This window comes from Ranitomeya imitator, chromosome 4, assembly GCF_032444005.1.
Source record: "Ranitomeya imitator isolate aRanImi1 chromosome 4, aRanImi1.pri, whole genome shotgun sequence".
Classification (NCBI taxonomy): Eukaryota; Metazoa; Chordata; class Amphibia; order Anura; family Dendrobatidae; genus Ranitomeya; species Ranitomeya imitator.
In genome coordinates, this window is record NC_091285.1 from 509,513,562 (window position 1) to 509,530,560 (window position 16,999).

The 16,999-nt window shown below is 43.8% G+C and overlaps 1 protein-coding gene across 2 annotated transcripts in view; it reads left to right on the forward strand.

Annotated features, from left to right (window-relative positions):
* TRPM7 (transient receptor potential cation channel subfamily M member 7) overlaps positions 1 to 16,999 on the forward strand; it is a 208,753-nt gene that overhangs the window by 97,024 nt on the left and 94,730 nt on the right. For both annotated transcript variants that reach the window (XM_069766069.1, XM_069766068.1), the window contains 8 exons: positions 514 to 742; positions 1,855 to 2,010; positions 3,271 to 3,405; positions 6,101 to 6,229; positions 9,396 to 9,707; positions 9,811 to 9,985; positions 12,483 to 12,609; positions 14,090 to 14,274. In XM_069766069.1, the coding sequence (XP_069622170.1) occupies positions 514 to 742; positions 1,855 to 2,010; positions 3,271 to 3,405; positions 6,101 to 6,229; positions 9,396 to 9,707; positions 9,811 to 9,985; positions 12,483 to 12,609; positions 14,090 to 14,274 (1,448 nt within the window). The remainder of the gene's footprint in view (positions 1 to 513; positions 743 to 1,854; positions 2,011 to 3,270; positions 3,406 to 6,100; positions 6,230 to 9,395; positions 9,708 to 9,810; positions 9,986 to 12,482; positions 12,610 to 14,089; positions 14,275 to 16,999) is intronic.

Sequence of the window (16,999 nt, forward strand, 5' to 3'; positions counted from 1 at the left end):
AATAAGACTGGTATATAATATATAATTGGGTCATCCTATTGTTAATCGAAGGGGAAGCATTAGTTGGAGATTCCAGAATATCATCCCATTCCTCTCCCAACACATCAGGAAGGAGAGCCTCCCACTTCCCTCTGATTAGAATTGATGGCAGACCCAGTTCCCTGGGACAACAAATATGTATATAGAGTGGATATAAGTCCCTGAGGTCCCTGTGATTTGAGAATGCCTATATAGTTGCCTTCTTATAGGCATGGTTATGTTATTCATGTTATGTTCCTCCTACTGCTTTTGCACAAAACTGGAGAAGGCGGACGCCGTCCAGGGGTGTATACTGCAGAGGAGCAGCCACGGTTAATCTTTTTCAGACTATGCATAGTGACGCCTCTTAGTGGACAGCAGCATAACACCCATGGTCCTGTGTCCCCCAATTAGAAATTTTATGGTGAGTACACAAAAATCTCCTTATTTCCCTGATGTGGTGTTTTAAAACTTTTTTTAATTTTTTTTTGGCAGTGAATTCGGACAACTAGCAGTGGATTTGTTAGATCAATCCTTCAAACAAGATGAAACCATGGCAATGAAACTTCTCACATATGAGCTGAAAAATTGGAGTAATTCTACCTGCCTGAAACTAGCTGTATCCTCTCGACTTCGCAATTTTGTTGCACACACTTGTACTCAGATGTTGCTGTCTGATATGTGGATGGGAAGATTAAACATGAGGAAGAATTCTTGGTATAAGGTGGTACTCCCATGGTTTTTTTTTTTTTTTTTTTGCAGTTTCTACTATTTTTTTTTATTTTACGAAAAAGTTAAATTTTTTTAATCTTCTCATTAATTTCATGAACTACACCCTAGCGTTTTGAGTGTCATGGTCTATAGACAAATTTAGCTCATAAGCCATATGCTATGGGTTGCTCATTCCTTTTAGTTTCCTCCGTAGCCTTCTACGATAATGCTTATTGTCTACATGTTCCTGTTGGATTAACATGGAATTGTTGACATCTGTCTCAAAATTTGCTTTCTATATGATGCGTTGGAGTTATGTAGACTTGTGCAGCTGTTAGACATGCTTGGCTTGGGTCTGTTTTGTAAAAATTAATACCAACAAAATGGTGAGCACGAGTAAAGACCACATAGAGATGCACTATACAGTATAGATAAACAATACCGACAAAGCACAGCAAAGTGCTAGCTAGTCCCATAAAATATACCATTTATTGAAAATATTAAAATAAATAATACAAGGTGAACAAAAAAAGATCCAAAGTGAAAGCAGGGTATCCAGGAATGGGGGTTGCAACTATGCATAAATAATGTGTACAAAATGTGTACACAGACAGTGGCGTGTAAGACAAAATGCTCAATTTTTAGCATGTAGAATAGTATGTGTTAATAGTATGTGTTAATAGTATGTGTTAATAGTATGTGTTAATAGTATGTGTTAATAGTATGTGTTAATAGTATGTGTTAATAGTATGTGTTAATAGTATGTGTTAATAGTATGTGTTAATAGTATGTGTTAATAGTATGTGTTAATAGTATGTGTTAATTACCAGAGTAGGCATAGTACTTACATCAGGGGATGAACTCAAATAGGTTAATATATATGTCGTGAACCCTCCCCTGGCCCTGACAAGCGTTTCACCCAAGCTTCCTCAGGGTTTTTTTCTGTTTTGTAAGTCACCTTTATTGCCTTTTTTATTTTGTATGATCTAGTGAGAATTAAAACATATGAAATTGATTTTACTCCATTGTGTAATATTTCATCTGTGCGGTTTGATATAAAACGTCAGCATTAACATTTCGATTATTTCATTTTGACCCATTTCTTTCTTTTTTGTGATACTTTAGGTGATTCTGAGCATTTTGATTCCTCCTACAATTCTCATGCTTGAATATAAAACAAAGGCAGAAATGTCCCATATACCACAATCTCAGGATGACCATCAAATGTCAATGGATGACAGCGAGAATAATTTTCAAAATGTACCAGAAAACATTGCTATGGTATGCATGAAACATTACAGGCCATCTGCTGGCAAGTTGATGTTGCTTTGTCTGTGTATAAAATAGGTTAGTGACATTGAGATGCAGCATAAAAAGCAAAAGTAGAATTTATACTTTCTACTCGATCAGTCTAATATGCCAGATTCGTGCAGGTATCGACTGGCAGCTCGCTGCTTCCCATTCCTGTTCCTGTGTGCAGATAGGGGAAAAATGAATACCTTATTGAAGGTTAACTGATGCCAACTAATTTTTTTTTTTTATCCTCTTAAAGCACTGTGCACTTACAATTGCTCATTTTGTCTTTCTACAATTTGCCTTTCTTTTCTTTGCTCTATGTAGAGCAGGAAGTCTCTTGTCCCTTCATTTATCATTCCCCTCTTCAAATCCTGACTCGGCTGCTGCTTCCTTCCCCTCGCCAGGGACTTATTCAGCGACTTGTCTCGTGCAGGGAAAACAAACCTCCTGTTTCTACACAGAGCTTAGGAGGATTCAGCTAGTCTGTTTTTAATCCCTTAACCTAATGGAAAACAGAAAAATTAGCCTGGTAAAAAGGCAAAGCGAGCAATTGTAAGTACACCGTGCTATGTAATATGATGACTGCAGTTTGTTAAGAGGATACAAACATTGATGGGAGGAGGAATGCTTCTTTCATATTGGGCTCAGTGTGTGGCCTGAAAATAGAGAACAAAATATTCACCACGGGATCCCCTGCCGTGCTCCTCTCCTGGAGTCCGTCAAGGTTTCTGAGCAGTAGATTATTACATCAATATATGGTTCTTTACAATTTTAGAGAATAATGTGCCTGGTTTTCAAATAACATAAAAGATTCTCTTAGATTAGCCCATTCACTATCCCCATCTATTCCCCAACCCCTGAAGATGGCTGGACCATGATTGTAAATACATCATTGTAAATACACACCTGTACTTTGTATCTCCCCCACCTCATTGTAGATTGTAAGCTCTCACGAGCAGGGTCGTCTTATTTTGCTTTAATTATTGTATTGTTAACGTTGTTACTTATGACTTTTGTGTTTGAAACTGTTAAACTGTAAAGCGCTGCGGAATATGTTGGCGCTATATAAATAAATATTATTATTATTATTATTATTATTATTATTATTATTCTCTTTTTTTTTTTCTGACCAAATATTTTGTATATTTTTTTTTCCATTTTTTTGATATATCAAGAACATAAAACAGATTAGATTTTTTAGCGAAATAAAGGTTTGATGTATAACGAACTTGTTTATTTCTTCAGAATGTATTCAAGGAAGTTGTTGATACGGATATAAAAACTGAAATTGAGACTCCAACAAAAACCCGTCGCCTTCCCATTACCCAGAAGTTCTATGCCTTCTATCATGCACCAATCGTGAAATTTTGGTTTAACACCGTGAGTATAAATAGCAGTTGAAAACCGATATGTTGGTCTTTCTGCCCTTTACTTCCTAGTACATGTATTATCCTTGTTATCCCCATTTACACTGACTCTGACATGAAGTTTTTGCTTTATATTTCTGCATTATTCCCATTTGCATAGCATCATTCACTTGCAGAATAGTTAACTTTCTGATTGGGTGCTGGACTGCTGGGGTCCTTGGAATGGGGCACTGAAGTGCCCCATTGGAATGTAATAGTGACCACTTCATTTGTTGTTTACTGGATTGCCAGAGAGTGAGTGGATCGCCCCGTTATGAGGAATGACCTAGATGTAGGCGATTAATTTTAATGATTTAAAACTGAGTGGAAGGCAATCTTAAAAGAATGTTGTATTTTTTTTTTTTACTAAGAGAACTCTCTGCCCCTATATACCCTCTTCATTTCTATTGAATATTGTGAGACCCAGTGGTCTGTGTGGAAACTGCGAAATCTCAGCATTTTTTTTTTTCTTGCATAGATGAAGACCCCAATATGAAGAGTTTAAAACCTTTGCTTATTCAGTTCTTTCAATGTAAGAGTGGTTTACAGAAATGGCTGTCAATCACAGATTGGGACCATTTGACTAAGCACAGACTAGACAGATTGACATTGGTTCAGTACAGGCTGTAACAGAATGTTTTTTAGCTGAACTGTATGTCATTCTGCATCATAACTTTGGATAAATCTTCTCATAAGTTATCTTCATCATTTGAGTGCTGTGGGCGCCTTTCCCTGACATCCCATCACCGTTCAGGTTAGGAGCCCTGCATTTTTTAGTTTAGAGCAGCGAATAATGGCATATTCGCATGGCTCCTTGTTCCCAGTTTGGATCTTCCCACTTGCCAGTATTCCTGTTAAAATGCCAGTACCGAAATGGATTCACTTTTTTTAATTTTTTTTTTTTTTTTTTATATATATATAATGAATGTATAATGTTGCCACTTTTTAGTCTGTCTTGCATGGTAATTTCTCTGTCCTCAGGAAGAACAGCAATGCATTTATCCCAGGGTGTATGAGATTTCATTTACACAACCTGGTATTGTGTCAAGGGGTTCTCTAGTCCCTTCTGTATGTCATTCTAGTAGAAACCAAATCCTGGATTGGGTTCTGCAGAATAAAGAGTAACTGACTGTGTTCGTAAATAGATGAATGCGTCTCTTCCAAGAAATAAAGCCGCCTTTCACTAAAATAGGTTTGCAGGCTTACAAGCTTGTTGAGGTTAGATTGATGATTATATTACCAGTAAAACATGTATTGTGACTACAATCACACGTTATTGAGGTGCCTATAATTATTGCCCTATGTCCAAGCCCCCTTAGATCTCAACAGGGTATACTGTGGGTTGCGGGATATATATATATACCGTATATACTCTTGTATAAGCAGAGGCACCTAATTTTGCCATGAATAACTTGGATAACTTATTGACTCGAGTATAAGCCGGGTATGCATTGTCCCCTCATCCCTATCCTGGTATGCATGACTCCTTATTCCCATCCTTGGCTGCATGGCTCCTTATCCCCGTCCTTGCCTGCATGGCTCCTTATCCCCTATCCTTGGCTGCATGGCACCTTATCTCCTATCCTTGGCTGCGTGGCTCCTTATCCCCATCCTTGTTTGCAAGGCTCCTTATCCCCTATCCTTGTCTGCATGGCTCCTTATCCCCATTCTTGTCTGCATGGCTCCTTATCCCCATCCTTGTCTACATGGCTCCTTATCCCTGTCCTTGTCTGCAGGGCTCCTTATCCCTGTCCTTGGCTGTAGGGCTCCTTATCCCCATCCTTGGCTGTAGGGCTCCCTATCCCTGTCCTTGTCTGCAGGGCTCCTTATCCCCGTCCTTGGCTGTAAGGCTCCTTGTCCCCGTCCTTGGCTGCAGGGCTCCTTATCCCCGTCCTTGGCTGCAGGGCTCCTTATCCCCGTCCTTGTTTGCAAGGCTCCTTATCCCCTATTTTTGTCTGCATGGCTCCTTATCCCCATCCTTGTCTACATGGCTCCTTATCCCTGTCCTTGTCTGCAGGGCTCCTTATCCCTGTCCTTGTCTGCAGGGCTCCTTATCCCTGTCCTTGTCTGCAGGGCTCCTTATCCCTGTCCTTGGCTGTAGGGCTCCTTATCCCCGTCCTTGGCTGTAGGGCTCCTTATCCCTGTCCTTGTCTGCAGGGCTCCTTATCCCTGTCCTTGGCTGTAGGGCTCCTTATCCCTGTCCTTGTCTGCAGGGCTCCTTATCCCCGTCCTTGGCTGTAGGGCTCCTTATCCCCGTCCTTGGCTGCAGAGCTCCTTATCCCTGTCCTTGGCTGCATGGCTCATCATCCCTGTCCTTGTATGCATGGTGCCAGTGCAGTGAATATTCATTTCTCTTTAGCCATGGGCACAGGTTTTAGCCGCAGCCACCGGCTCCTACCTCCTGTAACCCGCTGCTCCCCCTCCGCCGCCGTTTTCTGGGACAATGACTCGAGTATTAGCTGGGGGGCTGTTTTCAGCACAAAAGAAACTGTTTAAAAACTCGGCTTATACTAAAGTATATGCTGTTTATATTTTGTGTATGTATTTTTTTTTTTTAAATAAAGAACTGAGTGTTCTGATCTATCCATTGTTATATTGTGTACTCTATAACATCTTCTCTTCAATAAGGCAATGACATTGGATTTCATCTATCCTCTTTTTTTACTCAGCTGTTTTATTTGGCATTTCTCATGCTATTCACCTTTGTGGTTCTTGTGAAGCTGGAGCCGTTGCCTTCTCTCCAGGAATGGATTGTCATTGCCTATATTTTTACTTCAGCCATTGAAAAAATTCGAGAGGTTGGTGTGTTTTTTGTTTTTTTCTGATTGGTACAAAACATTTGTTTAATTACAATTCTACAAATGTCTGTTTTAGAAGTATAATCTTGTTAAAGGGACTCTGTCAGCACAGGATGACTGTTCAAACGAAGTACTGGCGCTTGGTGCACAGTGGCCAAACATTTTTGGGCACCTTCCCACCTGCTTGTTTTCCCTCTCTTTCCACCCTACTCCATCTTTGATTGACAGCTCTGGCTTCATAGACCAGAGAAGGAGGAGGTAGGTGGGAAGGTGTAGTTAATTTTTGGCCCCGCCATGGTGCGCTGAGCTCCTGCACAGAGTTTGAACATTTGTTCTGTTATGCTAACAAAGTCCCTTTAAAAATAATTGTTCCAAAAGCAAGTAGACAATGCAAAGACTTTGCCATTTTATTGTTTTGAGTCATGCTTCTATATGGGCCAAGTTAATAATTTTTTACATCTTTTATTATATTTCATTCACACACTTTCTGCTAGCAAAAATGTAACAGAGACTATTTGGACAGACAACGAGCGTGTGTCTCAATTATTGCTTCATTGCGTAGGTACCTAAAGACAGAATACCTGAGTAGGTTGGAAATCCCTACTCTAACAGTGGGCAGTGAGAGGAGGTCCTGGCACCCTGACATAGTACTACTAATGCCAAGCTGTTCTCGCCTCTGGAGTAAGTCACAGCCGCAGCAATGTAAAGAGCTGGGAAACCTGGCGTTAGTAGTACAATATCGGGGTGCCCTGGACCTCCCCTCTGTCCGCCGCTGAGCACCGAGTGTGGACGCGGTATTGTAGCTCAGCACATATTGCAGGGCTGCAATAAAATCGCACCTGGCTTCCCCATAGCTGTGAACTGCGCAATTTAGAGGGCATGCACAGCTCCCAGCAGAGGCTACTGCAAGCATAGGAGGTGGGGAGGCCATCCGGTTTAAGTCTCCTATGACCTGTGGTTGCTACATGCCAATCACAGCTCGCCTTCTGCTAGTTTTCTCCCAGGCCACAAGATTCCCGGCTGAACAAACAGCTTCTCCTTGCGCGCTCTCCCTGCACATCTCCCACTTAGTTTTGAGTTGTTTTGCACAATCCCAGTAGCTCCTGCTGTTTTCTGTAGATAACAGAAGAAAAAGCACTGCTCAGAATAGAGGTGCTGGAGTCGGTCAATAAGTTTTTGTTAGACTCAGAGGACAGCATGATGTACAGGCAGGAGAGCCTGATCCCAGCGATGTATCACCTTCTGAATTGATTGGTGTCGTATTGATGGATTCGGTTTTCTCTGCTGTATATGTAGCAGCCATGCTGAGCTGTGTATGAGAAGTCCCTGCCCACTCCACTGATTTTGGCAGCTTCCTGTGTACATTGTCAGCAAGCTGCCAATCAGTGGTGGGTCTGGGTTACCCCATTTAGCTGGACTAGCTTGCACGTAACACCTACTCCCACAGTAGTAATCTCCTGATTTGTATTGAAACTACAGCAAGCTACAGAGCAAGTGGCGTATCCCTGGAATCAGGCTCTCTGCCCCAACATTGCTCTCCTCTTAAGTTAATTAGCAAAAACACTCCTGACAGATTCCTTTGAAATCTAATTTTACATTTAGCAAATATCACATTAGAGCCAATATCCAATCTAATTTGAATAAAATTTGATTAAAGGGGTTGTCCTTTAAGAAGCGATAATTCTGCAGTGACTGTGTCATTATAGACTTTTGAATCCCCCCAGCGCACAGATACAAGTGTATGGAGCGTGGCCGCACCTACCGGCCCGGAGTATGTATACTGCATACATACCCTCCGGTCCCAGGTTAGAAACCTGCAAATCCCCTCCACACAGTGTGTTTGCTGGGGGGATTCACAAGCCTGCAGTCAGAGTAACTGCAGACTTAACTCTCTTGACCGGATAACCCCTTTTAAGCCCCAGCTCTAGGAATGGGCGTATCGATTCTCGCATTGAGGAGCCCGCAGATCCTAGAGATCTAAGCACAAAACTCCGTTTACCTTAAGATATGGTATGAAATGAGCTCATCCCTCCCATTACCCCTCCTTACACTTAGTAGAGACCCTCACCAGATTTGCATATATGACATTTTTAAGCCGATTATTAGAATGAAAGTGCTACTTCCCTATCTGCTTCACACTTTAAAAGAAGTAACAGAAGACTGAACTTGCAGCAATGTAGTCCTTATGTTGCTGTGCATTCTTCTGCAGTGGTTCAGCGGCGCTTTTTCAGGAGGATTCTACCTGAAAGATGTCATGTCCATACACCCTAATGCTGATCGTAATCTTCCAACTTCATCTTTATCGCTTCATTGGGGGACACAGGAACCCATCTTTGTGTTTTTGCCAGAACAGACTGGTACTCTTTAATGTGACAGCCACATAATACCTGTAACAGAAGCCATATTTGTTGTCACTCAACTTTTCTATAAGCCGAAATTTACATTAAAGGGGCTGTCCAGCCTTAGGCTACAAGTCTGCAGTCACTGTGACTGCAGACGTGTGCATTCTCACATTGTGCGTGCTGTGACGATTCTCCGGTGTCCGTGCCAGGACTGGTGGGTGCGTGACCACAAGCATGTGATTTTTGTACTTGTGTTCACGTACTGACTAGTGATGAGTGAATATACTCGTTACTCAAAATTTCCCGAGCACGCTCAGGTGTCCTCCGAGTATTATTTAGTGCTCGGAGATTTCGTTTTTAGCGCCGCAGCTGAATGATTTACATCTGATAGCCAGCAGAAGTACATGTGGGGGTTGCCTGGTTGCTAGGGAATCCCCACATGTAATCAAGCTGGCTAACAGATGTAAATCATTCAGCTGCAGTGATGAAAACTAAATCTCCGAGCACTGAAAAATGGTCGGACACCCGAGCGTGCCCGGGAAATCTCGCGTAACGAGTATATTCGCTAATCACTAATACCGACTAGACGTGTGCGGCCTCAATGCAAAGTCCATTGAGCAGGGTCGGACACGTCTAGTCAGAATGTGGCCAGAAATATGCAAATCGCATACTAGTGGTCACATTACCGCCTGCTCTGAGGATTTGCAAGTCTGCAGTCACATGAAGTGACTGCAGACTTGTAGCCTAAGGCTGGACAACTCCTTTAAAACTCTCTCTAGTAGTAATTCGTTATTGAGCGTTTTTTTTTTTTTTCTCTATTGCAGATTTTTATGTCTGAAGCTGGGAAGATCAATCAGAAGATAAAAGTATGGTTTGGGGAATATTTTAATATCACGGACACAATTGCTATTGTTACTTTCTTCATTGGGTGTGGGCTAAGGCTTGGAGCTTATAATTACAACGTGGACCCCCTATCAGACAGTGATACAGATGACGATGAAGATCCTTATAATTCTGTCTTTATTGCTGGAAGACTGACCTATTGCCTGAATATAATTTTCTGGTATGTGCGATTACTGGATTTTTTGGCCGTCAATCAACAAGCCGGGCCATACGTAATGATGATTGGCAAAATGGTACGTCTTCAAGTGTGCATGCTTTGATGACATTTTAATGTGATCTTCAAGGTTATCATGAAGTAATGCCGTGCACTTGTGTTGTTTTTTTTTTCCTCTACAGGTTGCAAATATGTTCTACATCGTTGTCATTATGGCTGTCGTACTCTTGAGTTATGGCGTTCCAAGACAGGCAATTCTTTATCCATATGAAGGACCAAGTTGGACCCTTGCTAGGAATATCGTTTTCCAGCCTTACTGGATGATGTTTGGTGAAGTGTATGCTTATGAAATAGATGGTAATAGAAGCTATTTTATATATATTTTTTTATTTTTAAATGTAAGCGACTATTCAGATTCTAGTTCCCAGTTTTCACAGACCTGTCACAGGGTAAGCAGCAATTTGCCTTGTTTTGAGGAGCCCTCATTCTGATCCTCATTGCTATGTTGAGCTCTTGGATGCTCATAAGTGGGTGTCCAGTGGTTTGGATTTGGGTTACCGTATATACTAGAGTATAAGCCGAGATTTTCAGCCCAAATTTTGGGGCTGAAAGTGCCCCTCTCGGCTTATACTCGAGTCAAGGTGGGTGGCAGGGTCGGCGGGTGAGGGCGCTGAGGCATACTTACCTGCTTCCAGCGATCCTGACCCTCCCCGCCTGTCCCACGGTCTTCGGTGCTGCAGTTCTTCCACTGTTCAGCGGTTACGTGGGACCGCTCATTAGAGAAATGAATAAGCGGCTCCACCTCCCATAGGTGTGGAGACGCATATTCATTTCTCTAATCAGCGGTGTCGGTGACCGCTGATAGAAGAAGAGGCTGCAGCACCGAAGACCAGCTGTCCGGGAGAAGGAGCCGGACACCGGGACCAGGTAAGTATCGCATATTTACCTGTCCCCGTTCCAGCCGCCGGGCGCCGCTCCATCTTCCCGGCGTCTATCTGCACTGACTGTGCAGGTCAGAGGGCGCTGACGCATATAGTGTGCGCGGCGCCCTCTGCCTGATCAGTCAGAGCGGAGAGACGCCGGGACCGGACGCTGGGAGCTGCAAGCAAGAGAGGTGAGTATGGCGTTTTTTTTTTTTTTTTTATTGCAGCAGCAGCAGCAATGGCACAGATATATGTGGAGCATCTATGGGGAAATAATGAACGGTGCAGAGCACTATATGGCAGAGCTATGGGGCAATATGAACGGTGCAGAGCACTATATGGCAGAGCTATGGGGAAATATGAACGGTGCAGAGCACTATATGGCAGAGCTATGGGGAAATATGAACGGTGCAGAGCACTATATGGCAGAGCTATGGGGAAATATGAACGGTGCAGAGCACTATATGGCACAGCTATGGGGAAATATGAACGGTGCAGAGCACTATATGGCACAGCTATGGGGAAATATGAACGGTGCAGAGCACTATATGGCAGAGCTATGGGGAAATATGAACGGTGCAGAGCACTATATGGCACAGCTATGGGGAAATATGAACGGTGCAGTGCACTATATGGCAGAGCTATGGGGAAATATGAACGGTGCAGAGCACTATATGGCAGAGCTATGGGGAAATATGAACGGTGCAGAGCACTATATGGCACAGCTATGGGGAAATATGAACGGTGCAGTGCACTATATGGCAGAGCTATGGGGAAATATGAACGGTGCAGAGCACTATATGGCAGAGCTATGGGGAAATAATGAACATGCAGAGCACTGTATGGGGCACAGCTATGGGGCAATATGAACAGTGCAGAGCACTATATGGGGCACAGCTATGGGGCAAGAATGATCTATTTTTATTTTTGAAATTCACCGGTAAATGCTGCATTTTCCACCCTAGGCTTATACTCGAGTCAATAAGATTTCCCAGTTTTTTGTGGCAAAATTAGGGGGGGTCGGCATATACTCGGGTCGGCTTATACTCGAGTATATATGGTATTTGGTGTGGGTAATAGATTTTTGGGTCGATTTGCTTATGGCGATATGGATTACCTCATAGTGGAAACTGAGGAGTGCGAGTATGCAGCATATAAACACAGGCGAGATCTGTGAGGCAGTCTTCATGCTGAAGTTATATCGGAAGCAATTTTTGGGGGTTTTAATTTAGTAATAATTATTATTATTTATTTTTTAGAGCACTGCTGATTCCATGCTGCTATACATGTGAAGGGGTTACATACAAAATACAATAATTACAGTGAACAAACGAACAATGACAGATTTGTACTGACAATATCCTGCCCTTAGCAGGCTTCCATTCTACAGGATAATGGGGAAGGAGACCATGGGTTAAAGTGCTGCGGCTGCTTCGGTGTTGGTGAGCTGGCAGGGGGTCATTGTAGGCCGTAAGCTTTCTTAAAGTCGTGGGTTTTCAAGTTCCATCAGAAATTTGTAAGTGTGACGGATAACCGGATGTGTTGAGGCACAGAATTTCAGAGGATGGGTGATACTCTGGAGAAGTCTTGGAGGCGATAGGGTGGGGAATGTACAAGTGTGGAGAAGAGAAGGAGGTCTTGGGAGGACTGGAGGGTGTGTGTTGGTAGAGATCCGAAGATTATTTTGGGAATTTTCGGAGGAGTCAAATTATGGACGGCTTTGTATATACGGAGGAGACAGATTATGGACGGTTGTGTAGGTAGTAATTACTGTACTATCTATCAGCATTAGCGACATTATGTACCTCTAGTTTAATAGTGGTTTTCAAAAGGACCTGATGTCTTTAATGTGTGCTCTTTTTTTAAAAAAAACTCCACTTTTTCTCCCCACTGATTTCATATCCGGTATATATGTATATTCTCTGTTCTAGTTTGTGCCGAAAACTCTGAAGTGAAAGAATTGTGTGCTGTTGGAACTTGGCTGACTCCGTTTCTGCAAGCCGTCTACCTCTTTGTGCAATATATCATTATGGTGAATCTTCTCATTGCATTTTTTAAGTAAGTCGTTATCACATTATCAACATTTAATGCATAATTGCAATCAATACATGAGGGTTCATGAATGTGAAACCTTTCTTTCCAATAAAAATGGTATTGCCAAACGGAAATAAGGAGCCCTGCTCAAGATTCTCATTAGTTTAGAGATTTGTTCGTTCACCATGATTTCTGCTTGTGGACTCTTCTTTTGGTTTTATTTTGTATGTTTATTTAAGACAGAGACAAAAATTTGCATGTTTATATTCTGTTATTTGTTGGAAATGCAGTACTATAATAAGAAATGAACATTTGGTGTGTTGACCATGGGTGATGCTGTGTGCATCTACTGCTCGCTCTTCTCTGCTGAGTGGACACTGTTGGGCACAACACTTCAATGAGCGCTTTTTGGGGCTTCTGTACCCTTACTCCCACCTATCAAATCTTTTGATAAATCAAGTGCTTTTCTGTTTTTGTTCCTTAAACTTTGTGGCCACAAACAACCTAATTTATAAAAGAGAATGGTCTAGGCTTACTCGGTGTCCTATGCACAAATACTGCAGCGCGGGAGGGAGGCAATGAGCTGTGGCCATCACCTACTAATCTATGGTGGTTCGTATGTTATCTGCCTTCAGGCTTAAGCTACCGTCACACTGAACGATATCGCTAGCGATCCGTGACGTTGCAGCGTCCTGGATAGCGATATCGTTGTGTTTGACACACGGCAGCGATCAGGATCCTGCTGTGATGTCGTTGGTCGCTGCAGAAAGTCCAGCTTTATTTCGTCGCTGGACTCCCTGCAGACATCGCTGAATCGGCGTGTGTGATGCCGATTCAGCGATGTCTTCACTGGTAACCAGGGTAAACATCGGGTTACTAAGCGCAGGGCCGCGCTTAGTAACCCGATGTTTACCCTGGTTACCAGCGTAAAAGTAAAAAAAAGAAACAAACACTACATACTTGCCTTCCGCTGTCTGTCCCCCGGCGCTCTTCTTCTCTGCACTGGCTGTGAGCGCCGGCCAGCCGGAAAGCACAGCGGTGACGTCACCGCTCTGCTTTCCAGCCGCTGTGCTCAGTCAGTGCAGGAAAGCATAGCGCCGGGGACAGACAGCGGAAGGTAAGTATGTAGTGTGTTTTTTTTTTTTTTACTTTTACGATGGTAACCAGGGTAAACATCGGGTTACTAAGCGCGGCCCTGCGCTTAGTAACCTGATGTTTACCCTGGTTACCGGCATCGTTGGTCGCTGGAGAGCTGTCTGTGTGACAGCTGTACAGCGACGCTGCAGCGATCGACATCGTTGTCGGTATCGCTGCAGCGTCGCTGAGTGTGAAGGTACCTTTAGTATCAATAATTACTACCTGTGATGTTAGATGACCTCTGAAAACTTATCCTAGAGACCACCAATATTAGATACAATTAGCATGTAGATAACTTTCTAATGACCTATACCATTTTGGTTTTAACACATTCTAATTTATCTGTTCCTTCTCAATCTTCTCTTAGCAATGTGTATTTCCAAGTGAAGTCGATTTCAAATATAGTATGGAAGTACCAACGTTACCATTTCATTATGGCGTATCATGAGAAGCCTTTCTTGCCACCTCCTTTGATTATATTCAGCCATTTGTCTTCCCTCTTCTGCTTTGTTTGCAAACGAAGAAAGAAAGACAAGAATTCACATGGACCAAGTAAGTTATTGGATATAGTGTAATCATACTTCAGTAGTTACACTATGCTGGATTAATCCCACGAAGGACAACATTTGCATCATGCCATTAATAGATAACCTAACTAAACCCGTGCTATGTGATTTTTAACCCCTTCCCGACCTTTGACGCACCGCATGCGTCATGAAAACCTGTGCCAATCCGACCTGTGACGCAGCATATGCGTCATGGCCGGATTGGGCTCCTGCAGGCCGGGTGAAAGGGTTAACTGTAATTTCACCTGGCCTGCAGGGACAGGAGGAGTTGTACTTTAGCCCAGGGGGTTCACCCCCCCCCCCGTGGCTACAATTGCTCTGATTGGCTGTTGAAAGTGACGTTTCACTTTCAATCAGAGCGATAGTAATATTTCACCAATGAAAATTGGTGAAATATTACAATCCAGCAATGGCCGATGCTGCAATAGCATCAGCCATGGCTGGAGATAGTGATCTGACCACCGCCACCGATCTGCTTCCCTCCGTCCTCTGTCCTGTCATTTCCTGTCCTCCGCTCCCCTCCGTCCTCCTGTCCGCTCCCCCCGCTGTCCGATTCCCCTACCTCCCCCCGCTGTCTGATTTCACCCCCCACCCCCCATCAAACTTACCGACTTCCCGTGCCCCTCCCGGTGTCCATCCGGCTGCTGCATGGTCGCCGCCTTCTTGGAAAATGGCGGGCGCATGCGCAGTGCGCCCGAGGAATCGGCCGGCAGATTTGTTACAAGTACTTTTTGATCGCTGTGATAGGTTCTATCACAGCGATCAAAATAAGAAAAATAATATATACCCCCCCGCTCCCCCCCCGTTCCGTTTATCACCCCCATAAGTAGGGACAAAAATAAAATAAAGAGTTTATTTTTTTTTTCTTTGCCACACTGCGTCTAAGCAGTCCGTTAGACGGACTACGTTACACCACGGCATAAACGCGGTGTAACGTAGTCCGTTACGGCCGCCATTGACAGCAATGTCGGACGCATCACTAGCGCACACCCACAATGGGTGTACGCTAGGGATGTGCCGTCATTGAGTGACGGACCCGGAGACGCGGGCTGCAGCGTTTCCGGGTCCGTCACTGCTAGCGCAGATAGAGCTAGCAGATGCTCTATCTGCGCTAGCGCGATGCAAACGTCGGCACTTGCGCTAGCAGCAGCCCGTTAGCGTATGTGTTGAACGGGCTGCTGCTAGCGCAATGTAAACCTGGCCTTAGGGTTTGGGTTACGGCTAGAATTAGGGTTAGAACTAAGGTTAGGGTTAGAATTGGGCTTTGTGCACACGGTGCGGACTTGGCTGCAGATCTGCAGCAGATTTGGCTGCAGATCCGCAGCGGATTGGCCGCTGCGGATTCGTAGCAGTTTCCCATCAGGTTTACAGTACCATGTAAACCTATGGAAAACCAAATCCGCTGTGCCCATGGTGCGGAAAATACCATGCAGAAACGCTGCGTTGTATTTTCCGCAGCATGTCAATTCTTTGTGCGGATTCCGCAGCGTTTTACACCTGTTCCTCAATAGGAATCCACAGGTGAAATCCGCACAAAAAACGCTGGAAATCCGCGGTAAATCCGCAGGTAAAATGCAGTGCCTTTTACCTGTGGATTTTTCAAAAATGGTGCGGAAAAATCTCACACGAATCCGCAACGTGGGCACATAGCCTTAGGGTTAGGGTTGGAATTAGGGCTAGGGTTGGAAATAGGGTTAAGATTCGGCTGTGGTTAGGGTTAGGGGTGTGTTGGGGTTAGGGTTGGGATTAGGGTTAGGGTTGGGATTAGGGTTAGGCGTGTGTTGAGGTTAGGGTTGTGGTTAGGGGTGTGTTGGGGTTAGGGTTGTGATTAGGGGTGTGTTGGGGTTAGGGTTGTGATTAGGGTTATGGCTAGAGTTGGGATTAGTGTTAGGGATGTGTTGGAGTTAGAATTGAGGGGTTTCCACTGTTACGGCACATCAGGGGTCTCCAAACGCAACATGGCGCCACCATTGATTCCAGTGAATCTTGCATTCAAAAAGTCAAATGGTGCTCCCTCCCTTCCGAGCCCCGACGTGCGCCCAAACAGTGGTTTACCCCCACATATGGGGTACCAGCACACTCAGGACAAACTGGGCAACAATTATTGGGGTCCAATTTCTCCTGTTACCCTTGTGAAAATAAAAAATTGCTTGCTAAAACATCATTTTTGAGAAAAGAAACATGATTTTTTATTTTCACGGCTCTGCGTTGTAAACTTCTGTGAAGCACTTGGGGGTTTAAAGTGCTCACCACACATCTAGATAAGTTCCTTGGGGGGTCTAGTTTCCAAAGAAAGGTCACTTGTGGGGGGTTTCTACTGTTTAGGCACATCAGGGGCTCTGCAAACGCAACGTGACGCCCGCAGACCATTCCATCAAAGTCTGCATTTCAAAAGTCACTTGGTGCTCCCTCCCTTCCGAGCCCCGACGTGTGCCCAAACAGCGGTTTACCCCCACATATTGGGTATCCGTGTACTCGGGACAAACTCGGCAACAACTATTGGGGTCCAATTTCTCCTGTTACCCTTGTGAAAATAAAAAATTGCTTGCTAAAACATCATTTTTGAGGAAAGAAAAATGATTTTTTATTTTCACGGCTCTGCGTTATAAACTTCTGTGAAGCACTTGAGGGTTTAAAGTGGTCACCACACATCTAGATTAGTTCCTTGGGAGGTCTAGTTTCCAAAATGGGGTCACTTGTGGGGGAGCTCC